We start from the raw sequence: 27,995 nt of genomic DNA, 5'->3' as shown, positions 1-27,995 counted from the left end.
GCGCGCGCCACGTGACTCCGGGGCGGGCGCGCTCCCGCGGCCGGGCGGCCCCGGCGACGAGGGCGGAAGTGCGCGGCGGGGGCGCGCGGGCGGCGGCGCCCCCATGAGAGCGCGGCGGGGGGCAGCGCTGCGGCCGGGCCGGGAGCGGGGCCCCAGGTGAGGCGGCGGGGACCGGGCTGAGCCCGGGCGGGGGGCACCGGGGGTCTCCGGGGGACGTGGGGGGAAGGAGGCGGCCGCACCTGGGGCCGGCTGCGCCTCCCGGCCCTGCGGCAGGGCCTGGGGCCCGGTGACCGTTGGGGGAGCGCCTCAGCGGGGCGGCCGCGGCTCGTCAGGGCCGGGCTCTGCGCTCCTGGGGCGGCCCCGGGGCTGCCCTGCCGGCTGCGGGGTCCGGGCGGGAGCATCCTCGGAGCTGCGGCTCCCCGGGAGCGGGCTCTGCGCGGAGAAACTTTGTGGTGCCCTGTCCAGCAGCGAGCCCAGCCGGGTGAGGGGGCAGGCACCCGGGGACAGGGCGTGTGGCAGCTCTTGCTTGATAGCCAAAAATAACTATTAATTGTACAAAACTGAATAGCGACAGCTCCATTTCGCTTGGCAGTAGTGTCTTTATGCTCGCTTACAGCAGGCTTGTCGAAATAGCCGTATCTGCTGCTTTCATCACGCTTCTGGCCTCTGCTCGCTGAACTTAGGTTTATTTTTTTGCTTATAATCAGATGGTATCGACATACCGCAGTAAAGGCTTTTGCATTCACTTCCTGGATGAAATAGCTCTTATTTATGGGAATAGTCTGCAGGCTTCTCTGTTCTTTGAGTAAGTTTCCCGTGTTAGAGTGTATGCCCCTTTTGGAGGGGGCCGGCTTGCCCCTGCTTGGTGTGCGTGGAGAAGAGTGAAGCTGCCCTGCTTTCACTGGCGTTATGTATGTGCTGCGGAGAAATGTCTAGTTCAAAGGCATAGTTGGAAAGCTTTTCAGAAACTGTTAGCTGAAAGCCTAATTTGACCAGACAATGCCCTTTAAAGCTCTCAAACTTGTCCCTAATTGTCAGTGCAGTGGTGCTGGATATCTGGACAGAAAGAAGAGCAGTTGAGGCGCTTTGAGGTGCTGCCTGGACAACTCTATGTGTGCTGAAATCCTGGATGATAGATTCTGCAATCTAATGCCCCGTAGAGGTTTTAAGTTTCTTTCAGCTGCAACTTTTCCAATTTAGCACCAACTGTAATTTGACTGAACGCTGTGTGAAGTGGCTTACTTCTCTGGGACGCACTGGGGTCCAGGCTTCACAGGCAGCAGCTCTGTCCCGTGGCCAGGCAGCGTAGCAAAACAAGCCCTAACATCGTGTTTCAGGAGACTGGTTTGTAGTTTGATCTTGTCCTCTTGCTCTGTAAGTTCTGTTCCCTTCCTATGCAGTGGATACTTGTACTTTGAATTGATAACTTCTTATTAACTAGAGTAATTAGATTCGAACTCCATGTGACTGACTACTGATTAAGTGAATTGCTTTCTATTACACCACGAATTCATCTTAATTAAAGGCCTCTCACAGTAGATGTACTAAAGGAGACAGTTTCTCATGTCGGCTGTGCCAGTGAGTGTTGAGGCAATGGGAGTGCATGGTGGGATCAAGACAAAAGCAGCACCCAAGGCCAGCAGGTGTCTCGTGCCCGAAGCAAACAACTTCAGGATGGAAGCAGTTATCTTTGGGAGTTCGAGCGAAATCCAGTGGCTGTGGGGGTGCCACAGAAGTGATGAACACAGGTCTGGCATTCGCTGCCTCCCACACCCTGTGTGCATGACTTCCAGTAGCTCTTGCATGCCTGATTTATGAGAGGTGCTGATCCCAGTTGTCAGCCAGGTTAGGTGGCAGTTGCATTCTCAAACTCTATCTCGACTTGAAAACACTGTCCTGCTGATAAAAGCCTTGTTCTTTAGGCTTTTATATCCCTTCCCTCCCCCTGCCCTGTCTTTGCAAACTTCTGTGCCACCACCAAGCGGTGGTGATAAGGTTCCAGTGCTTGTTATCTGCTGTTGGATGGAGCAGGAATGTCAGCAAACAATCTTGGCTGTTCCTAGTGGTAATAATAAAACAGTGCCTTTTGTTTGGTGATATAATTGTGGCTCTTCACAAGAGGCTGTGGAGTGGATGGTTAAAAAGTACTTGTTAATAGCTGCCAGGGTGTGATTGCTTTGTGGGTAGCTCCTTTTAGCCCATTAAACAGGACTAAGAGAATTTCATCAACGCCTGCCCCAGAAATATCAAGTTGTCTTGTCAGTTAAGCAAGTTAAGTCTACATAACTCGTGCTTTGTTTCTTCGTGTTCTTCTGAATGCTGCTTTAATAGTGATATTAGAGGATCTGTTTTGTCTCTTGCGCTTGAGATGTGCAAATATATTTTTAAGACCTGTCAAAATGAAAGCCATGAAGTCATGCGGGAATGTTACAGAGGTTGCTGTGCAAGCAGATACTTGAATCTACTTAGGGTGGCAGGGTGCTCACTTAGAGCAGTCGCTCAGAACTGGTTTGTATGGACCTTGAGCCCATAGCCTTTCTCATGGATGCAGACATGGTACAGAAAGGTGCAAATAATGGTTGATTGTGGGAATGTGAGACTTAATGGGAACAGTCTTCACTAGAAAGCTTTGCGGGATCGTATGTCAAAGACTAAAAAAAATCAGTTCTGGAATTATCAGTCTTAAAAAGCCTGTCAGCTGTTACTTCATGAATTAGTGGTGCTGTCAGTTGATGTGATTAAAAAAAATATTTCAGGCAACAAAGTGTATTGAAGCTAGAGTTTTTAATATCCTTAAATTTGAAATGTGACAGAACTAATCTGAAGTCAAAGCATAGGGCTGAAAAGCTGAAAACATGCAGTTATGTAGGTGCTGTGGCTTCTTAGGTTTCTAGCTCTTTCTGTGCATGTCTTCACCTGAACTAAAAGGCCATCTTTCAGGGGAGCACTGGAGACCCAGACTTAGCCCGAACATCAGGCAAGGTTTTGTTCATTAGATGGCCAACTGAAAGAATGGCAAACTTGCCTAATAGATGACAAAGGTTTTTCCAAACTATTGGCTTATGGTAGGTTAAGGGGGGGGAAACACCTTGATGAGGTTATTGTAGTGTAATCATTGTGGGATGACGCTCACAACATGTCAGGGCACTTTAAAAAGCTGAACTGTAGGAGTTACCTGAGCTCCGGACTCCATGTTGCAGAGCATTAGCTAAATATAGTGTTTTTCTTAAGGTTAGCACTCTTCTACCCAGGAGAGCACTATCCTGAGCAGAAGCTTAACAAGTGGAGTGTTTTTATAGATCAGGTTGCATGCTGGTTTCCTCAGCTGTCCAGAGAAGAGGTGCTTTTGGTAACTGAGGAAGCCACTCCCTGCTTAGAAAAAAACTAATTCTAGAGTGTGTAGTAATCTCTGATGCAGCCTTTCCTCTAAACTGCTGCTGCTATAAGAAACTTCCCCGTGATGGTAATCCTCAGCTATTTATTGTTTTTGGCTTACCGAGATCCCATTTTGGGTAGGTAAGGAATTCTCATCAGGGCAGTCACCACAAAGTCTCACTGAGTGACTTTTATGGCAGCTTTCCACTTTTATCCACCATATAATAAAACAGACTAGCCAAGCAATTTAAAGAAATGGCCTTTTAAAAAGATGGAATGTGTGCTTGGATTTGGTGCTACTTCTCATTCTGTTTCTATTCTAAAAATACAATTTAAGAAGCAATTTAATTTTTAAACAATTCTGCATGCTCAATGAGAATTTGCTTAGGGTTGTCCTTGTTATATTAAACTGAGATCAAACTCAGCTTTATCGGCTGAATCTTGTTCTGAAGCTGTCAAGGAAGAAGACACTTAATTCAAAATGTTATTGTACAGTATCAGTGCCAGCCTTTTCCTATGTCCAACTTCACTCATTCAGCTTGTAAAACAGGGATCAAGCAGTGATTTTGTTCAGCTGCTTTCCATAAGCATTCACAACTGTCTTCTAATAGTATAACAGCAGGTGTACTTGCCAGATAGGAACTTTGATTTTTATTTTCAAGAGTAACTAATTAAGTGTTTGTCATGAAGGACTTGCTGTAAGTTTTTAGGTTTGCTGTACTTGCTCTAGTTTCTGAGTAGGTGTTCCTATCCCAGAGGCTCCCCAGGAACGAGGTGTGTAGGAGCTGTGTTGCTGGGACACCGGCTTGTTGAGTTGCTGAGGCTGGAAGATGCTTCTGGAGATGCAGTCAGCAGCAAGACCAGACTGGGACACTAAACCTGTCCCTAAGGCTGATTGTCCATCCTCGGGCAGAGCATCACTCATTCCTGCTGTGCTCAGGAAAGGGAAGTTCCCCTGCCTTGCCTTCCTGGCCTGTCCATCCTAAAGAGCGCTCCAGTGATCCCAGCTCATCTCTGTGATCCTGACGGCATTACAGCCCCTGCAGCTGCACTCAGACCCCCAGCATCTCCTGTTCGCTCCCTGTCCTGCATGCAGCAGTGTGCAGAGCAACCAGCTGTGCTGATTCCCCTGGAAGGGCAGGAGAGCTAGGAGATGGGCTGGTTTGCATCAGGACAACAGTTTTCTGTTCTGGTAACAAGCTCTGAGGAGAAGAAATGTGTCAGAGCAGGCAGGGATAAATGTATGGCTTATCCTGTGCTGGTTCTGCTTTCCGTGTGGCCTGTCTCTTGCTAGGTCGTACACAGGGAGGTGTCCTGGGCTAAGTACGTGCTGAGTTCTGTGTTGAAGTCATCTGCTTCTAGGTTAACTTAGGGATCCTGAGACTGCATGTGGCCCTTGGAAACTGGGCTGTCAGAGCACTGCATTTAAAGATAGAAATACTGCCGCTGTTCTGGATGGGGCAACTTGAGGGAAGAATTCTGTTTAAAGGAGGCTTAACGCAGCGGAATGAGAGAATTCCTCATTATCTGAAATACTAAATGTCACTGTTGTTGCTTTGTGTGAAGCAAGTGTATCGATCGAAAGATGGCGAAAAGGTTCAGTGCTTGGCACTCCAGTGCAGTGTGCCTGATTGAGGGAGCTTAATGACTCACAGCATGCATCTGCGAGCCCTTCAGTTTGGTGCTCAAAATAGTGCAAGTATTTTCAGAGGCTACAGGGAGATGATTCCCCAGCCCTCTTGGGGAGGTGTGCCTCCGTGGTTAATAGTAAACTTGGGGACTAGGGGCTTATTGTTCACTACCTCCATCAAATGTCAGCAGGTATTTGAGCGGGTCGTGGTGGTACAGAGTTGTGAGCACGGGACTCCAGTTTCAGCTTCGGAGCAAGGAATGTTTGACAGGCAATTGTGTGGGTAGGAACAGTCGCTACTGCTGGTAGTACCGAAGGCAGGCTAAATGGTGGTTGGGCTTCTGGCTTATCCTGGGTGCTTGTTTCACTGGGGTATCTGAAGACAGTTGGCATGCTCTGGCCAGATCCATCCTCTGAATGAGCGGTGGTAGCAGCCTCAGTGGTAGCCTGTCTGCTGCTGTGTGCTGCATTTGCAAGAACAGGGGGTAAGCTCCAACAGCTAAGGATCAAGGTAGGGAAGGAAACCTGGCTTAGTAATGCTGCCGAGAGCAGAAGAATTAAACCCTGCAACTCTGTGCAAGCTCATGGCTGAATTAGTGTTGGCAGGAATTTATTGGATCAATGATAGTGGCAACTTCCTTGTGGATAGTACAGCTGCAGGTAATCCACTGAAGTAATGACTGAAACCATTTTGTAACCTCATACTGATAGAGCATTTGAAGTTAGCACACTGGAATTCAAAGTGAACCTACTAAAGGCATTGCATAAGCTGAGAATTTGACTTGTCTGAGGTATCTGTTACGTTCCTAGAGGTCTGATTAAAAATCAGTATTAGATTAACATCTGAAACATGTCATTATCTCTCAGCAGTGCTTTGGCAGACCTGGTGTGTGCTGTGTATTGAAGAAGAGCATGCTCCTGCACAGAGGAGCTTTCAAAGGAAGCAAGGTTGGAATACGTTTTGCAAGTCAATTACAGGAGTTGAGGCTGTTGTACAACTCTCCTGTAGTGTCACTTATCTGGTATGAATGAGCCTCATTGACTAAGGTGAGAAATGCTGTCCTTAACTCACTGCAAGTAGTTAGGCCACTAGGCAGTTGCCGCCACAGTGACAAACCTACCACAGCAATACCAATTAATGCTATTAGCTCAGTCTTCATGCTTGTAGAAGACTTACCAGGTTTCCTAGCAAATTCTTGCTAGGCTAAGAGCAGTGTGGTAGGTTAGTCTTGTCTGTAGCATGTCTGAGATGTCTTCCAGGCATTAATACCAGACCTGCCAGCTTCCTGCAAGTACCAGGAGCAGTCTGGCCAGGTACATCCCTACAACTGCTTTTTAGCTGTAGTGGTGTTGGTGTCTTAAGATTTCCATTTCAAGTAATGCTTTGTCTTTTTGGAACAAAGAGCATACTTCACGTGGTGTCATGTACAATTTGCTGGTTACTTAGCACAGTAACATAGAAAATGGGATGCTGGTCTTAGAGTTTTCTGGAAAAAAAATAACTGCTTCTGTGGTGCCATCTGTGAAACAGTGAGGCAATCAGAGTATTAGTAACTGACTGTAGCTATCTAAATAGTGAGTGCTTTGTGAGAGGCTGGAGGGAATTGTGATGGAGAGGGACCCTTCCCCTGGAGCCCCACTGCGGGGTGGTGCTGCGTGCCCCACTGGGGGGTGTAACGCCTGTGGGCCTGATGCACCCTCTGTCTCTTCTGGGGAAGAAGTAACCCTGCTAGTTAGGGAAGGGGAGCGTGTGCTTTGTGCTTGTCTACTTCATCGCTGACCTGGGCCTGTACCTGTGTGACAGGATGGTGCAGTAATGTGGCAGAGCTGGTAGGTTGCACCGCGTGAAGCAGGAAGGATACAAGGCTGCTGCTAGAATCTAAAAGGACAGGTGTGACACTAAAACTGCAATTCTGCCGTCTGCTTCCTCCTCCTGTGTTTGTGCCACTGCAACTCACGCTGCAGTCAGGACAGAAATTCAAGCTTCCAGATAGCAATGATCTCCTGAAGGCACAGGGCCATGTGGGTCTCTCTGTGCCTTGGTAGGGTGATGAGTTGCACTTTGACTCTGCAGCAGCCTGAAGAGGAACTGAGCAGCGTTACGGTTGACTCGTTAACAGGTTTTTATGGTGCTCTCCCTGGGAAGTTGGTGCATGCTGGAGTTCTGGCAGTTTTCCCTCCCTTACATTGTCTCTGTTTTCTGGCCTCCATCAGGATCCATAGGGAAGCCTGTAGGGGAAGCTGTCAGTTCATCTCCTTCCTCCGAGGAAGTCTGGATGGAGATGACTCACCTAATGACTGTAGGGCCACAGCGTGCTCAGGCTGTTTTCATGTATCATATCCCAGAAGAGTTCACCTTCATATGGTGTGGTTTGGTAGATGAAGTGGAACAGCAGTGGAGACAGCCGTTAGCTTCTGTTCCTGCAGATGCTTCCACTGCTTGGTGTGCATTCAGTGTGCAAGAATTAAATAGCAAAACCACGTTTGGTTTAGTGGCAACTTGTACCACTGCGAGCTGCTGGTCACCTAGGCAGTTCTATGCACAACTAAGTAGCTATAATTCTGGTTAATTAGCTTGATTTTGGGATGAGCTGTATGTTTTGTTTGAGCAGGAATGAACTTGGTATCATTGCGTAGTCCAAGCTTGGCAGCAAATTGGAAAGGCTCCGTATAACTGTCCTCTTATTCTAATAGTGTCTTTTAATGCTGCCTTCTGTGATTCCTCCCTTTGTTGGCTGAATGCTCTTTGTATTTATAAAGACTAAGGGCAAGACAGGCACTGCTTTATTAAGCTGGGAAATGGAGATGCCTACCTAAGCAGTCTGAGACAAAAATAGAATAATTGTAATAGATTTTATACAGATCTGTATAAAGAGATCCAAGACCAAAATGAAGCAGCAGAAATAAGGCTTGCATTCTAGTGTCTGTATTCAGGCTCCAAATAAAACGAGTTGCAGTGCTGTGTGAGCATGTGACTGCAGTATTGAAAACGGTCCTGTTGAGATGACTGCATGCATTGATGGTCTCCTGATCTGTTGCTATCAGCCTGTTAAGAGCATTAACTTTGACCTTTGCAACCTTTAGTCAAATACAGATATAAGCAGTTTTGGGGTGTGTAGCACCTTATAAGTGCTATCTAAGGGCAGTCCTTCCTCTTCTTCAGTTAGCTGCACAACTTGTTTCTAGTCCATTGCCATTTTACTTCCATTTGAGGGGAATTCTAAAAAGGTGACACTGAATTACCTTAGATACAGGAGTATGTATGTGTTTGTGTTCTGCTTCAGCATAGATCTGACACTAAGGGTTATTTTTAAACAGCTGCCCTTTGACAGTCAGACTGCCTGGGCTGTTGCAACACACAGCATTGGTGCAGACTAGAACCGTTGGGTAGGATTTGGATTATCTAATTCCAGGTTTCCTCAGACAACAGTATTGTTCTAAGCAAGGTTATCTTGAAATTACTGCTGGCATGCAAGACACTCATTCTTCTTAATGAATGATCTAGAATTGTCACCTACTGAATGATAAATGAGAGGGCATATTCAATTATTTTATCAGCAAGTAAATGCTGCTGTCAGATTTGCTGTTGAAGCTGTAATGATGTGTTTTTCAGGAAACTCTGTCAAAGCTGGGCTGAGCTTGACAAGGGTGGTGAGGTCAATGTGCTAAGTATACACAAGACCATGCTTTTTTGTATATACAGAGAAGTGACCTCATTGAATTACAGAACACCTGGTCACCCAGATCTGAGGACAGCCTCAGTGTCCTCACTGAGGGGTTGCCTCAGCCTAGCTATAACTTCTTGCAAAGAATAGGGAGCTTGACTGCATAGGTTGCTTATGTCATGATTAATTAAAGCAGCAATGTAGCTGGGTGTCTCTATTCTTCAAGTTCTACATAACTTCAGGTGTGCATATTTCATAAAAATACTGGAAGTCTCTGCATAGCAAGGTCATTCTTCCTGCATGCAAATGTGTGGAGTCATGTAAGGTGATGCTGTGATTACAAATGTCTTTAAATGTGTGTATAGATTCTGTCTATTGGGTGTAACTAGTAACTAATTTTGATTGAAACTGTAGGTTTCAGTGCACCAAGTAAATGTATCCATGCTGTAGTTTTTCTGTAACATTTAGGTGTAGTTTACACTCCTTCCACCAAGGATCCAGTCTATACAGTGTATATTCTTTGTGTTTATGGAGAAAGTTAGTTCTGTGCCCTAGAAACTCTTATTTTCCCTTTTGTTATAAAGTATCGAGTGTCCCAAATCCATTGCTACCTTCTTGTCTGTTATTACTAGTGCAACTTCAAGACTTAATAGGTTTGCACAGGTTTAAAAAAAAGCCTAATTACCAGAAGTAAATCTCAGGCTTGGGTTTTGCTCTCAGGCTCAGCCCATGCTCTGCAGCAGGGTGTTGGCTGTACCAGCACACCGTGAAGGAGCACGCTGTGAACAGGGGTAGGAACTTCCCCCCTTCTGCAGCAGGTTAAACTGCTGCCTCTACCTGCTCTGGAAGACATCTCAAGCCAAATGAGGTCCTTGAACTGGTTAAGCGTGGCCCAGGAAAATCTATAGCCATGACCAAGAAGGTAGAAACGCCCAGCAGTAAATGGGGAAGGATACAGAGATATCCTAACAGGAAGAATTTGTGCTGAGCACTTCATAATGGTTAGTGTGAGAACCAATAACTGGAGACGTGCCAAGAGAAGGTATTAGCGTTGTGAAAAAAGGTAGAGTAGCATTCTTTATTTTTAGCATGCATATCCCAAAATTCTTAGTAGCATTAAATATGCCAGTTAATCTCCAGTGAACTTGTTTTTATAGTTGAACTACCAGTTGGAGCGTTTACAGTCCATTGAAAGCTAATAGAATTTCGGTGCTTAAATATTTTCTGGATAGCCTCAGAACAGCTGAGGAGCTCTTACAGTTCATAGCTCAGTGAGATTGCTAATTAGTTTTGTGATCCAGGGAATTTCTGTGACTGCATTCTTGCAGGCGTATCACAGAACCAAACACCCCAAAGCCCCTAATTCATATTCTGATAAATGAGGATCACTAAAATAGTGTTGCAAAACTTTGTCCTTTCTGTGCTTGCTTTTGATGACATCATATTTAAGTCTTTAATAGGTTGAATACCCAGATTTTCCTATAAAAGTAGGTATCTGAAAGGTTTAACAAAGCTGCTCTGTCAAAGCTATTGGGCTAAGGGTTTCTAGAATCCCACTTTGAAATCCAAAGAATGGCCGCTTTCAGTGGCGGGGTAGTGATGAAAAGAAATGTCCAAGAATATCAGCTGCACAGTAAGAGAACAAGGGCCGATCTCAGTAATTTTGAGCTTAGAGCTCTATTTCAGTTTTTATATCTCAAACTGAATGGGAAAAACTAGAAGCGCTTCCAATTAAAGCCTTTGGAGGTGTCTAGAATTTTTTTTTTTACTGTAGTAGCAGAGTGTCTGCTGGAAAGCAAGTAGACTTGCAAGTTTCTCATGTTTTTTTCTTCCATGTTTGGGTGGTCACTAGCAAAACTGCTTCCTTTCTTGTGAAGCAACAAGTGCTGTATCCTTTCTGTAAGTGACTGTACAACCATGGAGCCTTAATGCCGATGAAATAAGGGATGTGAAAGTGTCGTCTGATTCAAAATGTAGGTGGTTATTCAGGAGTCATCTCTGAATCTCGGCATGAGGTGAGCCAGTCCTGTGTGTTGGCAGTGTTCTGGAAGAGCTTAACTGTTTAGGCTGAGAAGAGGGTAGAGAAATAAGCAAATTTGTTTAAACTTGGACTTTATGAAGCTGTTTGTACACTTAAAGTACTCAGTTCCCAGGGGCCAGCCAGGAAAGACACAACATTGTGCAGGTTACTCAGTGGTAGGAGGCCTTACTTAACCTGGAGAAGTCACAATCAGATGAGAGGGGGCTGAAATGGTTGATGAGCTTAAGGCTAGATTTTTTGGGGGTGGTATGATTTGAATGCAAAAATGTACTGGGCCACAGGCCTCATTCTGCCAGTAATATCTTCAGAAGTCTAAATAAAACCTTTCAGGAACCACTGTGGCTTGACTTGTAGCTCTTGTTGTTTCATGTGGCCAGTCTGTCTGATAGTCTTTGTTTTTATGGTCTAAAGAGCATCTTCCAGTAGCACCGCAAAGCTTCTACTCTGTATATGGCTTTGTGTAAACTACTATCAAAAAGTCCCGTTATCAACTCCTTTTCTTAGTCATTTTCTTTTAAAGCAAATCAATCAGGTAATTACTTCTAGTTTCTTAAAGATGAAAGGCTTCCTGAAAAGTTCATGCTCTGGCCTAAACTCTAGAACTTTATTTCAAAGCAGGATGAATGGTATCCTGAAGAAACCCAAAGCCTTCCAGCAGGTTTATTTTTACAGCTCGTGATGTTTACCACACCAAGTGGAGCATGGTGTTCCACCTGCGGGTGGAATGACAGATTGGAGTGAAGGGCTGAAGGAAATCAAGCAGTGTTTTAATGGCAACTACATTCATTACAAATTCTTCTAGATGTTGCACCATCAGCCTTGCTTTGCTCGGTTCTGCTTCCCCTGCCCAGCTGGGTCCAGGCTGCTTGACAGTGCTTTCAGGGAGTTCACTGAGGTGATGCAATGTAGGGATGGTCCTGAGTAGACTCTCATGTTTCATGACCCCTGTGTCAGAGGGTTCATGTAGTATTGACACTCAGAAAGTTTCGAGTGGCACTTGTAGTAGCTCTGCAGGGAGGGTTAAATACCTTGGTTGCCAAGAGCTGGGCTAGATTTAAAAACAGTCAAATAGTGTGCTGGTGCTTGGCTTTTGTTTATTATGCTTTGCTTGCCAGTTGGGTAATGCTATACATGAAGGCTGACCCTGCATTCTCCAATGCCCATTGAGTTGGGATGGGAAAGGAAGGATCTAAAATGTTCTTTCTAGTGAGTCTCTGAATGTGGGAAATACAAACTGGGCAGAGAGCGAAACTGGATGGTGGAAGGGAGCTGTTCCCGTAATGTGGCCAGGTAAAGACGCGATATCCCAATTGGCATATTGAGAAACTTGCTCTCTTCTCTTTGGGCTGGTAGTAAATCTTTCTATTCTAGTTGCGTATCACAGTGCAAGATTAGGAATCCCATTGTCTTGTGGCTTTCTACTGCTTGGTGTGGCAACTTCATATGCAGCAGCATTAAGTTTGTGTCACCAGAAAAAAGTATTAACTTGAAAACCTCATTAGCTAATGCAGTAACCTTAGCATGCTTCTCAAAGGTTTAAAAAGTCCCAATTGGACTGATATGTCACTAGGGATCTTTTGGCTTTTCCAGAAAGCAGCCTGTCCACCACTGTCAAAGCCAGACTACACTTGAAATGGGACAAAATGAATTTCTCTAAGAGCACGCTGTGCTATTGCCCGAAACGGTCTCACTGTGTGATCAGCCTGTAGCTTTTATGTTGAGGCAGGTTGAATCCGACTTTATTGTCTGTACAGCATAAGTGGACTATAAGTGAAGAAAAAAGCTTTACTGCTGTAACTTCTAGAGGTCAGATGCTGTATGTTGGGCTTTCTTGGGGTTTTCCATGCTTGCCTGCCAGGGAGCTGTATCCTCATCTGCTTTCTCTCCGATGTAAGAGATAAAAATCACATGTGCAGCCCTGTCCTGGCTTGGAACCTCTGGGATAATGTCTGAGTTCACTGTCCCAAACGCAAAAGCGTGTGTGCTGAACAAGAAGAATCTGAAAAGTCACCTGATCCCATTGCTGTACCCTTGACCTTGTGTATTAAGGAATGTCCTGGGTGAGGGGGCTGCTGTATAACAAAAGCTTACTGCAGGAAAATGCATGCTTTCACTTGCTGATGTTCACCCTGAAATGAACGCTTATTGCACTGCAAGTTAGTCATCTGTGACAAATGCGTGGAGTAAAATACTCTGCATGGAGAAATGCAGGAACTCGAATGCTTGAAAGCGCTGTCCTGAGGGGGCTCCTCCATCGTTGGCCTGTTTGCTCTGGCATGGCCTGCACTAGACAATGAAAACTTTGTTTGAGGTGTTGCTTTTCAGAACAAAGTCGTGACAAGGGGGGGAGGCATTCACAATTGGTGTATACCAGGGTGGGTTGCCAGGAGGGTAGTATAATTGCCAGTCCCCAAACACAGCACATGTGAATGGAGCCAGCTGTTCTGAGGGAACTGTTGGGAATTGGCAATGCCCAGAGGTTCTTCCCAGCCTCTGTAATCCTACAGTGCTTGTAGGTTAACAACCCTTCGGTCCCTAGCTGGTTTTGTTTAGGACAGCTAGTTATCCTGAGGGTTTTTGCAATATAGTGCTTCATGTGACTGGTGCTGTAGGCCTCGTGTTTCCATCCGGTAGAACTTGACGGCATGGCACGGTGGTTGCAGCGTCTTCTAGAATTATTAGTCTAGACTAACTTGAGACCCCTGGTAGGCCTGTTTGTAGGTATGTCTTGTGTTTCTGGAATAATGGACACATACAAATCAAGGCTGGTGTAGTCACTTTCCATAGTAATGTTCCCTGAATGGTTTTGCTGTTCTTCCTACAGCACTCAGCCATTACGTGAATATTTGGGTCCCTGAGCTGTCCTGCTCTGAGGACACGAGTGTTGCTATCCTCACGCTTCCATTATAGCAGTCATGTGTCTGAAGTACACATCCCTTTTTTCCCCTCATTGTGGGGATCGTGACTGGTGACACATCATTTTTTAATATCAATTACTTCTGCTTTTGTTCCCAGTGGGCTGTTCTTACAGAGCTGCTGCTCTGTGCTAATCAGTGTGGCAGCTGATGCTTGTGTTTCTCCATCCCAAATGCTGTGTCCAGCTACTCTTAAGTGCTGGAGTCCTTTTAAAAAAAATACTACTGCCCCTAAGCACTTAGTTTGCATGGCACATAACAAACAAAGGCTTTTTAACAAGTACTTATTTACTGAAGCTTACTCTTTATGGTTTTGCAACATCTTGAGAAGAATAGGTACAGGAGAATTTCTTGCAGTAAAGCAGAATTTTCTCAAAAGCAAACAGCAGCATCAAAAGGTAGGAATTGCATGAAATAAATGCTAATGCCATCTCATAAGACTTTCTATTGGAAGCTCTTGCAGTTTGTTCCTGCCAGAACTTACTGTGAATCTCTGCTTTTTTTATTAGCCTACGTAGAGAAGAGATCAAAAGTTTTTTCTTCTCATAAGCAGATCTAAGGTATAGCTCTGTTAGTAGGCTGAAACTAAGCTGCATCAACATTAAAGAAATACTTTGGAAAGGCGTAAAGCCTTGTAACAAGAACTACAAAAACATTTAATTTCCTGTCAGTGGAAGCGTGGTCTCCTTCTTTGGAAACATCTGTAGGTGGCAATTGCATAGGATGGGTTTACAAATGAGAGCAGCTTGTTCAGCTAATAGCTGCTGTGAGAAACCTTCGGCACTTCTATTAATGGTCTTCTTGTTGCAGAGAAGACACTGTTCTGGTACCGCGTTTCTATTTGTCTTTTAGATACCAGTGACTTGACTTGCTTTCCAGTGCATTGATAGCCTATTCTTCAAGCTTGCTGGGCAGGGGTTTAATCTGGTCTTTCCACAGTAATGCGATGCCTCCCCTGTGTGCTGCTGTGATGCCATTGGTGTCATGGATGGTGACTGTTGCTTTTTTCTGTCAGCAGATCTAATTAGTTGCCTGGCACTTCTGTGGCAAACAAGACAATGGCTGCCAGCAAGAGCAAGAACCAGAGTTCCTTGGCACTCCATAAAGTAATTATGGTCGGCAGTGGAGGTGTGGGCAAATCTGCACTCACTCTCCAGTTCATGTATGATGAGGTAAGTAGTTTCAGTTCACCTTCTTTAAAGCACAAATGAATACATCTCACTAAACTTCTGTAGTTGGTCAGGGAGACTAAATGTAAGTAGCAAAAGGCCTAGTGACTTGAGTGGCCAGAGTAGAACATTGGAATAGACAAAGGATAACCTCTGGGGACCAAGGGTGACAAAATTGGTGCTTTTCAAGGGGGGGGGAAAAAGTCTTCAAAAGACGTGCAGAATGCGAAGTGGCTAGTCTGAGTGTTTGCAGAGGTAGCTAGCAATTGTCTTTGAAACTAATTTTGTTGCTGTTTCTTTTAGGCCAGTTAAGGTTGAAGTCAAAAATAAGCATTCTGGCTTACTCTGAGCCAGATGGAGAAGTAAGCGTGCTTAGAGAATGAGTTCTTCAGTAGTGATATACAGGAAGATATACTAGATCAGACAGTCCAGATTCATATGTGAATGAGTGCCTGACCCTGTAATTCAGGAGTTAGCATTTATTTGCAGGCTGTCCAATCATACTGTAGCAATGTGAGTATCTGAACAGGCTTAATCTATGGGGAGAGATGGTGTAGGCACTGTTGTGGTTCCTACACTGAGATAACCCAGGGCATCAGCTGGCTTGCTGGAGACTGGTCTCTGGCTTGAATTTGGCATAAAGAAATCTGTGGTGATACCAGCTCGAGGGTGTGAACTTCCTGCTTGTACCTCTTGTAGCATGGTCTTTAGAGAAACCCAGTCAGCCTGATCTCAGGGTCATGGTGCAGCCTTTTGTTGTGCTTCAAGGTTGAGAAAAAGGAATTGGAAACATAAGGAACCTAAGGTGAACCTGTGCTGTTAGCACAGAACCACAATTTTAACTCAGTGGCTTTGTGGGTCCAATCAGTATTATATACTAAACTACATGACTGTATAATTATAGAGCAGCTTTTCATGTTCAACAGTTGGATGCTGTCATCTACACCTACTGAAGCTTTGGTTAGCTATACAGTCAAGTGAAGTGCACTCAGAAATACTTTATCCTTGAAGGAGGAGATCTAGTTAATGCAACCAGTTTATAAGCTGATAGCTTATTCTGCATCATTGACCCTTAAATTGTGCTGAAATTCAATAATTTTATTTATCAAGATCATTTTTCTTAACTAGGTGGGCCGGCTCTTAGGTGTATTAAGTACTTAAATCAATTGCTTTTTATAGTAAAACTAGAAAGAAAAAAAAAGACAGTGGAACTTTGTATCTGACTGAATTATGACAAGGCTTTCAGGACTTCAAGTGTCACCAAAATGACAGGGTAGGCATGAACAAATATTGAGACCATGTGACAGTAATACTAAACACTAATCCTTCTCATCTCCTTCAGTTTGTAGAAGACTATGAACCTACCAAGGCTGACAGCTACAGAAAGAAAGTAGTTCTGGATGGTGAAGAAGTTCAGATAGACATTCTGGATACAGCAGGACAGGAGGATTATGCAGCCATCAGAGACAACTATTTTCGCAGTGGGGAAGGGTTTCTTCTTGTCTTCTCAATAACAGAACATGAATCCTTCACAGCAACAGCAGAGTTTCGGTAAGTAATTCCTCTTCCAGGTGGGGGGGATACTCCTCTGACAACTGCTTTTAAAATCTACCTTTGTCCTTTAGCCTTTATCATTTGGTCAATAAAAGTGGCAATACAATCATTTTGCTCTCAGTAACTGGTAACTAAAACCACTGTACCTAGCCTCTGGCTATAGTTGTCTTCATGCCTTCAACTTGTGAGTACATTATGCCAGCAGCAACTTCAGACAAATAGCAGATTCTTGGACTCCTAAAACGTATGTATTCAAGCCAATTTTCAGTCTTTGTGGATGTGGAATTTAATTATCTTAGAGCAGTACTTCTGGAATTAAGTCTGCCTTTTGGCCAGGTTTCAGACTCTGTTGCTTACTGCTAGAAGCAGGTGCTCTAAGGAAAGGAAGGATTAGACTCCACTCTCAGGTATGGATTGATGCCAAACAAGGGTTGGCAGCCAAGCAGTACTATTGTAGGCAGACGTATTCCTAGAAAGACGCACAGTGGTAGTAAATGCTTCCATTTTTGTTCTCAGGATTAGTAGTTCTAATGCAAAAATCAGCACCAGACTGAGCACAGAAACCACTTGTGTAGTGTATAAGAAAAAAGGGTTTTAATCCAGTGTTCTGGTCTCAGAGCTCATGTATCTAGGTTCTTCAGGGCAAGTGTTCTGGCTCTTCTACATTGAGGCAACAGCTATTAGCAAAAGATAATCCAGAGATTCCCTAAGACATCTGTGCAACTTGAAGTAAAACTTGCCACAACACAGGGAACATGTTAGGAATTCTTTGCCAGATGAAAAGCTCTTTATCAGTCTGGTTTATGTTAATTTTGTTTTAGTGATGCAAGATTAACAGATAATTGGAAATGTAAGTGCTGGTGCTAAGCTAGGTAGACATTTTTTTTAAAGCTATAGCAAATTCTCCTTGCACTCTAGGACTTTTAGTCCAGGTTCTTAATGTATTATACAGTTCCAACAGTAATAGTGGACTGCATAATCTCCTAAAAGCTACAAAAATGTTGTTCATACATCACATACTTTGACTTTTGCTAGGCTTTACAAAGGTGGTGGTCATAGGGAACACGCTAGAGCTGTTCTGCTTGATATGCTCTGGATTACTTAAAGGCGCAAAGCAGTTCAAGTGTTGTAGGATTTGAAACTGAGTGTTCAGGCTAGACTCGTCTTAGTGACAGATGGAGAAAAAGTTAGATAACATTCAAAAACAGTTAAAAAAAAAATTAAAAAAAAAAATAGAAACTTCCTGGAAGTACCTAGCCTGCCTCTTGGCTTGTGTGCTTAACTGAAATGTAAGGGTAAACCCAAGGCTTAAGGCTTTGGATGAGAAGGAGTGCTTATCTTGGCAGTCTGTTTTTTGTAAGACTTCTTTAACTAGGTTAACCATGTGTTGGTTCAAGATTCCAGAATGTCAAAACAATAAAAAGGCAGTGCTGGCCCTCAAGGTGAGCAAGAAGGGCCTGGAAGATCTGGGCTGGAGAATCCTCTACTTTTTAATGGTTTGGAAGAAAACTAAATACTCCATTTAACTAATTTCATTATTTATTAAGCTCATATGTAAGAATTGGCTGCTTGAAAAACCGTTCTTCAAGAAGAAAATAACTAAAAATAAAATTAAAAATAGTCCAAAAATAAGTACACACTGGTACAGTTCTTCCAGAATCCTAGATGGACAGCAACACATATCAGTCTGGTCTCAATGTGTTTTGTTCCAGTAACAGCACAGGCTTTGAGGTGGACATGCAGCATTGCTCTGTCTCCTTTCCCAGATGCTGATAGGTCCTTTTTGGATGATACAGGATAGCAAGGTTAATTCTGATGGTTCACTTTTTTTCTAGATGGCTTTGTTTGAAAGATATGCTAGCCCTTTAGTTCGGTATTATTAATCAACTTTCTCCTTTATGCAAGGCTTAAGTAGCCATTAAGAATAATATCCTTGCCAGCTACTCATGATGTTCTCAACCTACTGCTTTGGCAAAGCTTTGTTACCTGGACCTGTATTGAGGTGGGATGCAGGTTGGAACCTGAGGGCAGCGGCTGAATGCTTACTGAAATTTGGCAAATATTGTACTTGCACTTTTTTCCTCATTCAGTTGTGAACTCCTGTTGTGAGTTGTTTTCTACCACACAACTTTTCTTTTAGACCCTGGGTAGCAAAATTTCCAGCAAAAAGGAATAACAGCCTTCCTGAAAACGTGAGGATTTGCTTAGTGTAAAGCCTGTGGCATTAGTATATTAAACTTGGAATCATTTAAAGTGCATGTTCAACTGTTGGGAATGACTTAAGTACTGTTGTAAACACCAAATAATGTGCAGGCCACATGATCCACTGTGTAAAGTGTAGGTGTTTTTGTTGCTACCACTAACACATGTTCTTATTTTTGAATACCTGGTGCATTAGGGAACAGATCCTGCGTGTGAAGGCTGAAGAGGATAAAATCCCTTTACTGGTAGTAGGAAACAAATCTGATTTGGAAGAGCGCAGACAAGTGCCTGTAGAAGAGGCTAGAAGTAAGGCAGAGGAATGGGGTGTGCAGTACGTGGAGACTTCTGCCAAAACTAGAGCAAATGTAGATAAGGTAAGACAAATTACTTGCTTCTGCTAGAGTTAGATTGATATGGGTTGTTTAATAGCTGAGTGATGAATTCTTAATTCTGGCTGGAACAAAAGCAAATCCACAGTTGAATCTCTGAAAGCATAGGTTATTAGAAATGAACTAATTTACTAGAATATGTACATAGAAGTAAATACATAGCTCAGACGAGCTAGAGGCCAGTACAAGGTAATACTACTGCCTTGTTTTAAGTGTTGGTACTTGAATCAGCTTTCCAACAAGGTCTGTTAGCTATAGGTGCTTATAAACTCTTCCCCCCCTTCCTTACAAAGCTGTGTGCTGTGGCTAATGGCAAAGCTTGATTCTCGTGTTTTGCCAAGACTGCTCTGAATTGACAGGAACTCTTCCTTCAGCGTCCCTGATCTTTTTTGACTTGTACACCCTGGTCTAGGATAATCATGACGTGTTTCTGCAGCTTGTTTCTTAATTAAACATTGTTGGGGTATTCTGGATGAGAGATGAGTTAAGACTATTGAGTGTTCACCCTGTAGGAAAAATAGTTTCAAACCTCTTCATGATATGTAGTTAGGGGGGTTCTTGAAGATGGTGTCCTTTTTCTACACTGTGGACTTCACTAGTCCACAGAAGATAACTGGAAATTTACTGTTGGGCCCCTAAGGACTCTGATGATAGTTTGGTATTCTGCGTTTGTTTCAAGATTACAACTTGTAACCAGCTTTCTGCTTGGCCAAAGGATGTTGGCAGCTAGCTGAACTCTAAGGGTGAAGGTGTTGTCAACAGTTTGTTAGCTTGCTAATAGAAATATTGTTGGTCCACAACTTACATAAATAAAAAGCTTCTATTATCGCATTGTTTATTAAAACGGTGTATTTAGAGACAGACTCTTTAAGAGACAAAGGGATTGAGACAACTCTTCAGATATCTTCCTTATAAAGGACATACCATAACTTAAACTTGGTCAAAAAGCATTCTTTAACGTGCTGTTACTAGAAAGTCAGACTACTGGAAATTAACAGAAATATAGTTGTATGTCTAGATCACACTAGCATGGTGTTACAGACCTCTCCTAGCTCCTGGGTAGCTTATGTGACACATAAGCTTACCCTCTGTATAAACACTCTTGTCTGTTAAGATAAGTTACCAGCCTTTGTGATGGTTCTGCATGGACACTGTAGCAGAATAAAACTTTCCTGTAAGAGGGTTATGAATGTTAAGCTATTCTATTTCTGATCATAACATGGTCTCGTTTTCAAGTGTAAAAGACATATATAGGTCCCCTTAAAAAGAATAACTCTACGGAAGAACACAGTTCTTGTGCTATAATGGTAAATTTTTTCCTAGTAATTTTCTACTGTGAAACAGCTATTACATCTTACACGGTATGTACTCATACAAGAGACTTGCAGGGGTAAAGTCATCTAAAACTCTTAGTAAAAATCTCTGCATCTTTCATATTGCAAAGTCTGAGAATTTTCTGTACCTGATACTGTCACGTGAATGCTGTAGCTCTTAAATTATAAAACAGGCAGAATATTATGCAGCGGTGTGTGTGCTCGTATAACTACATGAAAAGAACTGAACTAAATACTTTGGCTAATGCAAGTGATTTGTCTGGAAATGTTTGTAGGGCACAGACAAATATTACCATGAGCTCTGAATGCTACTTTTGTGCAAGAACAACATTCAATAAAAAGCTCTTAAAACTGGGCTGCTGAATGATTTGGGAGCCAGTTAAGATAGAATTATAGAACAGTCTTGCTTCTTTGCTGCTGCTTCAGATACTATAATTTTGCTGTTGAGTCTGTCACTGGGGTATATGTCTAGATTCAATTCTGCTGTTAGATACTGTGTTGTGCTATGTCTTTTATGGGCTACTGTATTGGGCAGCAACTATCTGCCTTCAGGTGACAGAACTTGATTAATCTTTCTTTATTTTTCCCCCTTAGGTATTCTTTGATTTAATGCGAGAAATCAGAGCAAAGAAAATGTCTGAAAACAAAGACAAGAATGGCAAGAAAAGTGGCAAGAACAAGAAAAGCTTTAAAGAAAGATGCTGCTTACTGTGATGCTTGGGAACTGTAAATATCTATCTACAGGTGGCATGGATAAGATACCACTAAGGATATAGGGCTGGATTCATGAAAGGAAGTCTGTATTGACTCCCTTATCTCTTGCTTTGCATATCATACCTTCAAAATGTGAAAACAGAACTTTGAAACCATTTCTGGTATCCAACAAAACCTATGCCTATGTAGACTGAAATGGGCTCTGTCTTCCTAGTGTCTTTCAGAACTAGAAACATGCTGAATTTCAGAACTACAATCAGTCTGTGCGGTTATACAAAGTTCTTTTCGTATTAACTTCCTGGTTTACTTTAATGTCTCTCAGAATGTTTCTCTTGAACCTCTACTGGCCTTAAGAAACGCAGCTGTTCAGGTTCAAACAATTTTTCACTGTTGCCCTACTGATGTTGCAAACGGCAGAAAAGCCAGATGACAACTGGTAAGAGTTTGAGTCTCCATCTTCTGTTAGTGGTCACTGATTTCTTATGCTGAAATCTGCTTGTTTCCTTCCTACACTCCACTTAAATAGCAACTGACACTTGAGTCAACTCAAAACAAAGTTTCTTCCATGTTCTGTTTAGTCAATACAGCATTCATGAATCAAGCCTATGGACTCACTTCAGACTTATTTAGGTAATAAAAACTATGATATTTAAATACTGGTCAGATGCATTCCCCGCTGGTCCATCTTCTCATCCTTAAATTAGTGGTATGGGGTGAGAAAATGACTCAAGCCTTTCTTCAAAAGGAATAGTGTTGTCACAGTCTCCTAGAAATGTTGTCCTGGGTTTCTTCCATGTTTTGTGGCTAGACACGATTGCACTCATTCTACATTGGTCATCATTCCCCTTAGTACTGGAACAGTGAAAATCAATGTTCACGTGTTTTGTTTATATTAAATCCACGATCATGATGGAAAAGTGGGAACATCTGCATCCATTCCATGTCTTATTGAAAACAGACCTCGAGTAAGGGTGGGTCACGACACAGTCATGAGTTGGAGTAGGTGAGGCATACATGCTACCTCTCAGTGATTATTTGCACGGTTGCAGAAAGCAAATGGAGTTAAGCAGTTGCCACATCTGTTACTCACTTAATTTTATATGTACTGTTTCTGATGCACAGCAACCTAGCACATGGAGATGCATGTTGAGTTTTGCTGTCAGTTATGCAATGGTGGTCATGTTTTAGTCAACAAAAACCAGCCTAAAAATGGAAGAGAAGTCATTTCTTAGCAGGTTCTCTTGTCAGCTGACTGAACTGTGTTTTCTGATGCAGTTTAAATTAAGTGCAGTTGCCAAAAAAATACTTCTGTCACTGTTGTAGAAAGTAACTGTCTCTTCTGTTTGTAGAGTCTCACAATGAATTATGGATATCTTCCATTTTGAAGGAGTAGACAGACTTGAAAAGTAGTGACTGTACCTTGCTTTTTAACTAGATGCTTAAACACCCTTGGTGAAAGGATAATGCTATGTGGTTGTTCAATGAAGCACACTGCAGCACTAAATTAACAAATATTTTTTTCTTGAGGTAAAAGAGTGGTAAATACTGTTCTGTACTTCATACTGTAATTTGAAGATGGAAAACATTTTTAACATGTACTAGATTGCTCTTGTGCATTCAGTGTCTGAACTATGGAGGAAAAATGTTAGATATCAAAACTTCTGGTCTGAGGTTTTACAGGGACTTATCACAAACTCATCGTCTTCCATAATTAGTCTAACATGTCAGGCAACTCATTGGATTGGGGAAAATGTACTAAATAAAAGGTGCTGTAATCTTCGTTCATGTCAAGTTGAATTCCTTGTCTGTTAACGTTACCTTCTGTGCACAGAAAGAATGGTTACCAGTTCTGGAAATATTTCTTGTAGTGCCATGGTTGGTATCACAAAACCAACTTAACAATAGAGTTGTGAGGCAGAGGCTGTAGGAGCCTGGTAGCTTACAGAACCACTTGAGCAGTATCTGTCTGAAATCTAAACACCTAATGGGACACTTGGAGCTGTAATGCTTGGAACGAAGTTTCCTCTTGAACTTCCATGGATCAAATCCATTTCTGAATGCACACTGTGCCTACAGCATATCAATGTCTGCTTTGGAAGCAGACCACTCAGGTTTGGTTTTAGTTGAGGCCTACGGGTTAAGTCGTTAATTAACCTAAAGGATAAACAACAGTTGAGTTTGCACTGCAAGCTTAACTAGGTCAAGCCCCTCTGAGGTGGATTGTAAAAAGTATCTAACAAAACTGAATAAGCTTTCCTTGCTATATGAATAATGAACTTGGCAAAGCTCACAATAACCAGCTAAGCTGTGGTAACTCAAGTGACTCGCATGCCTTGACCTTTGATCTCTTTAATCATAAAATACGTGACAGTATTTGATAGGGCAGATGAATTTCTATTCAGAACAGTCTGTCTCCTATGGCTGTCTGTACGGTTTGCGTGCTCTTTTCAATTGGGTTACTTTTTTCAACAGATAAAGCTCCACCACTAAGGTGGACTTGCTTGAAAATGGTGCTTGCTGTTTCATGACTTGATACTGCATCTCTTCAGTGTTCTGTGCTTGTAACCTTTACCAGAAATGCTAGGCATAGCCTAAATACAGCAGCTCTATGGTATCCTCTTCTGTACTTCTGATAAACTTTGATTTAACTTTCCAGTTATAGCGGAGAACATGGTAAACAGGGCAGCTACCTTGACTACTTGGTAACAGTGGGTAACAAGCTTTGACTTGCAGCAGAAAGGCAGTAAAACGGCTCTCCTGGACTGGAATCCTGCTGCATCCACCTCTTATGGTGGAGGTGTCCGAATGTATGTTCTCCCAAATGGGGGCAATGCAATTTGAGGGTGTTTGAATGACTTTCAGATGTGCTTCACTGGACATCAGTACACATTGGTATCAGGTGGGTTGACTGGAATGAATAAGAAGTCATGTGGAGAAATGCTGCCTTTAGATTTGGGTTTTCCTGTAAGCAGAATAAAGGGAGCTTTGGCTTTTACCCAAATGAGTACTTACAGCTCCGGTACATCAAACCGGGAGAACTTTGGCAAGGGGTGTGTGTGGCTGCCTGATTGCCATGCTGTGTAGCTGAGGCAGTTGAAGGCTGCGTTGAAGCTGATATATTCTAGTAGTCTTTTCATGACCTTCTTAGAGCATGGCTGTAGGCAAGTAACTGGATATTTGAGACTGGAGGTCATGCGAGACTTGAATGCTTAAGTGCAAGTGTGCTGTCAGATGTTATTCTTGCATAAGGGTTTGATGTAAAGTCAGGGAGCTGTTTACTGCAGTATGTAATCTTCTGTATCTGGCCAGGTTGTGGGTATTCAAGTGTTCTAGTCTTCCTTTGGATCTGAGCAAACAAGTATGTAGGAGACAAATTCCCATTGTAACAGGGCGTAAGTCACTATATAAAGTTCCATTTCAAAAAGCAGGCTAAATTCCAGGAGTGTGAGAGCCGGCTTCTCTTTTCCTGGTTAGAGAAGGGTGTCTATAGATGAGAGTACAGATACAGCATGAAGAGCATCTTCAGTGACTTGTGCTATGCGTTCTGTACAGGCTGACCTTTTACTGCAATTTCTAGGTAAAATCTAGGTTTGATGAAGAAAGATGTGGGCATTAAACTTCAGTAAGACTTCACTACATTACCTATCTGAAGTTGCAGTTGAATCCTGTCTGGCTAATACAGTGCTTAAGAATACTTTGGGTCTAAGGCACAAAGCTGCAATCTGGAATGTAGGGGGAAGGGTAGATGCATCTGAGTAAATACTGTGATTTTTTTTTTTTTTTCCTTTTAAAACTTTCCAAAGTGCTAACCCAGGGTTTGGGGCTGACAGGCCTATCAATTTTTGGTCAAAAAGAGGATACTGTTTATCAATTCAACTCAGAGCGTGTGTAGACAGAAGCTTTCTTTAATTGCTATAAGCATATGTTGCTATGTTCACCTCCTGTTGACTTTGTAGTTGGGAGAAGGAAGAGGAACAAAAAAAGCTATGATTTTCACCATGATCTCCACACTTCATGGAAATGGCAGGTGTTCCTCTTGGGAGGGGAAGGTGTTATCTCTTAACACCAAGAAAGAGGTTTAGCATAGAGGAAGTGATTGTGACTGCAAGATTTAATAAGATTGCCTCTAAACCATGTATGTTATACTACACAATGTAAACTTATTTTTTTCTTACATAGCTTCAGAGCTTTGTCTCTTACTTGCACAAACATTTCTAATGTCTATAAAAAGTCACTTTTCATTATCATGCTAATACAACTGATTTGTATTACTATTGATAATAAAAAAAAAATAGGCACCATATTTGTTTGTTATTGATTTTCACAGTATTTTATGAGCAAGTCTGATTCCTAAATTCTTAAACCAAGCAGCCATTGACTTGCGGATTCTGGAACTCACCTTTTGCTTGTATCAAAGTTATAATATGATTGTATTCCACACTGTGAGGAAGGGGGGGAGGAAGAAGTGAGTGAGGATCCTCTCATCAGTGCTGGTGAAACTGTCTAATATATTTCAGAATTACACCCCTGCAGTGGCTTGAATTGTTCATGGCTAACTTTTCACAACATAACTAGGACAGCTTGCACTGACAGTGTAAACAGAGTTCCTCTCCTCTCTTTTTGGTCAATCTTGATGGGCAAATAACTAAACAAACAATGTTGTGTTGAAGTGCTGATACCTGGTCTTGAATGTGAGACTACTCTGTGTTGGTTTGTGACGAACAAACTTCCGCAGAGATGCCTCTGGTTCGAGACAGACTCACTGCACTGTTCACGTCACTGAATTCTGAATGGCACAGAAATGGGGTTCACAGTGAACTCACTGCTGGGTGCAGTTTCTACTGCCACTGCCATACCAGTTGGAAGTGGCACGTCCCTTTGCTGGTGACTCCTGGCCAAGGATTACAGCTGTTTAAATAATCTCGCTTATGTGATGCTTGCCTGATGTTTGCCCTCTGTTTCAGATTGACATGGTGGCTTACGTAGCTCTTCTTTCCAGTGAAGTCTATTTTAAAATACTCTCGGCATGACGAGTGTGAAAAGTTACTCAGGAGGCAGGAGAGGCTTCTGGACAGTACTATATGGCTGTACCTGAAGCCCAGAACGAGGCCCTTCTATTCAGATGCTGTTGGATGGCTGTGAGGAGTAGGCCTCCCTTAGGTTACAGCAGCATCAAACCAGGCAGTGATTGCCCATACTTCTGCCTTGGTGCTTGTTTGTGCTCTGCCTGAACCAGAAACTAGTGTGGTTTCTTCTGTGTGCTAAATGCTCTCCCAGTTCCTGGGATGGCACAGGCACCTCTTCCTGAGAACTTGGCTCCATCTTGTGGCTTCAGAAGTTAGAAGCTCTACCATGGAGAGGGGCTATTCAGTATGCTCAGATGAGATTACAAGTCACTGCTATTAATCTGCTACCTGAATTACATGTAGAAATCCCTGCTAACTAGATTCTTCTGTTCTTGCTCTGCCATGTGATTTTCTTGTGCAGTAGGAAACCTTGTTCTAAGTTAAAGTTTTCCTTTTGCATGCAAGCACAAAATTAACTCTTGCCTAAACATTCTAGTATGCAGCAGAACCAGCAGTTTCTCACGAGGATGGTGGCTTTACAATTTCTATAGCATTAAACCAGTTTGCATTGCAAGTGTAAGTTTGTTCTGCTCACTGAGCACTGATTTGCATGCCAGAAAGAATAGTTATTGTTCCGGGGGACTATGCATTACTTCACAAAACATTTTGTTTCTAGGGGTAACTAAAGATGCTGGTTTTTCTTTGCAGCATAAAGCCTCAGTTTGGGGGTGGGTATATCCTGTTAAAAACCCTTTTTTTTTTTTTTTTTTTTTTTCCTGCTCCCCAGTCTGTTTCCCCCCACACTAACTAAAACTGCTTAGTGTCTGCTGTGGGAATGGAATCTGCTAGGGAAATGCCAGCTCCCCCCTAAGCCTTGCAATTCCAGCAGGGTTAGAGGTGAAATACAGAGGTATGACTGGGACCCTATGCTCCGCAGTTACTGTCCTGATAAGGTTGATTAATTTTCAGTGTTTACAGTAAGTTCCTTCCAATGGGCTTTACTTGGCTTTGAGGCAGAATCATGTTTTCGATATAATCAGAGTTTATAGAGTTTGTTTTTAAAGTCTAGTGTTCAGGCTATCGGAGGCTTTATGCATGTTGGCTTCATAGGCCAAATACCAGAATTCAAGGACAAACTTGTACATACATGTAGCACTAAGAGATGAGGAAAGTTACTGCTTAATAGTACTGGGTTTTATTTAAAAGGAAAACACATACAACAAACTCAACTTGCTGTTTAGTTGAGTGTTTCTCACCCTGTGGTCTGTAAGAGTGCTCTGTAACATGATTACCCTCCCCGCAAAATGACGGCATTATGCTGCTGTACATGTAAACAAGGAAAACAACTGTGGACTGGGGGAAGGAGCAATTATCTTAAAAATAGCCAAATTCTTGCTTCTAAATGAAAACGACCATGGTAACATTGCCCAAGATAGCCTACGGTTTTACTCAGAAAAGTTTGTCTGGCTCTTCAGTTTTAGAAGGGCTGAAGAAAACCTGAGAGAAACAGTCCAAGCCAGATGCAAATCTCCCTGACGAAAGGATCCTTGGCCAAAATTGCAGGATTCAGAAGTTAAAAACTGTTTCCTGCTTGGGAGGTGGAGCTATGAAAACCAAGACCTACTAGGTTGCTGAACAGATGCCTGCGGGGTAGATTAGGTGTTTGGTTTTACATACAGCAGCTCTTCTAGTTAGCACCCTGGGCAGGGCTGAGGGAGAACCTCTTCCACTCTAGGGCCTCAGATTTCATTTTTTTATAGAAAGTCTGTGCAAGCCCAGCTTCTAGGGTTTCAAATCTTCATGGTTCTACTTAGGTTCAGATAGCTTTAACTAGTCATGAGCCCTTCTCTCCTCTCCCTCCTGGTGTCTCCTCTCTAACTAGGTGCTGAGCAGTGCTACCAGGTGACAGGCACTTGCTTCCCCAGGCACGGTTGGCTGCCC

General features: G+C 42.9%; 1 protein-coding gene across 5 annotated transcripts; it reads left to right on the top strand.

The window, feature by feature from the left end:
* RALB (RAS like proto-oncogene B) lies at positions 1–25,289 on the top strand. Of its 5 annotated transcripts, none has more exons than XM_084289284.1 (5): positions 1–156; positions 14,645–14,798; positions 16,138–16,346; positions 18,748–18,925; positions 20,869–25,289. In XM_084289284.1, exons 2-5 carry the CDS (start codon positions 14,685–14,687, stop codon positions 20,986–20,988), a joined length of 621 nt encoding a protein of 206 aa, XP_084145410.1. In that variant the 5' UTR covers positions 1–156; positions 14,645–14,684; the 3' UTR covers positions 20,989–25,289. The 5 variants fall into 5 exon arrangements, with proteins under 5 accessions (XP_084145410.1, XP_084145411.1, XP_084145412.1 ...); XM_084289285.1 differs by having other exon boundaries at positions 16–156; positions 14,642–14,798; XM_084289286.1 differs by lacking the exon at positions 1–156 and adding an exon at positions 1,253–1,374.
* The last annotated feature ends 2,706 nt before the right edge of the window (positions 25,290–27,995 follow it).

This window comes from Netta rufina (genome assembly GCF_964035555.1).
Source record: "Netta rufina genome assembly, chromosome: 6".
Classification (NCBI taxonomy): domain Eukaryota; kingdom Metazoa; phylum Chordata; class Aves; order Anseriformes; family Anatidae; genus Netta; species Netta rufina.
The sequence above is the reverse complement of the archived record's forward strand: the minus strand, read 5'-3'. Positions and strand labels throughout refer to the sequence as shown.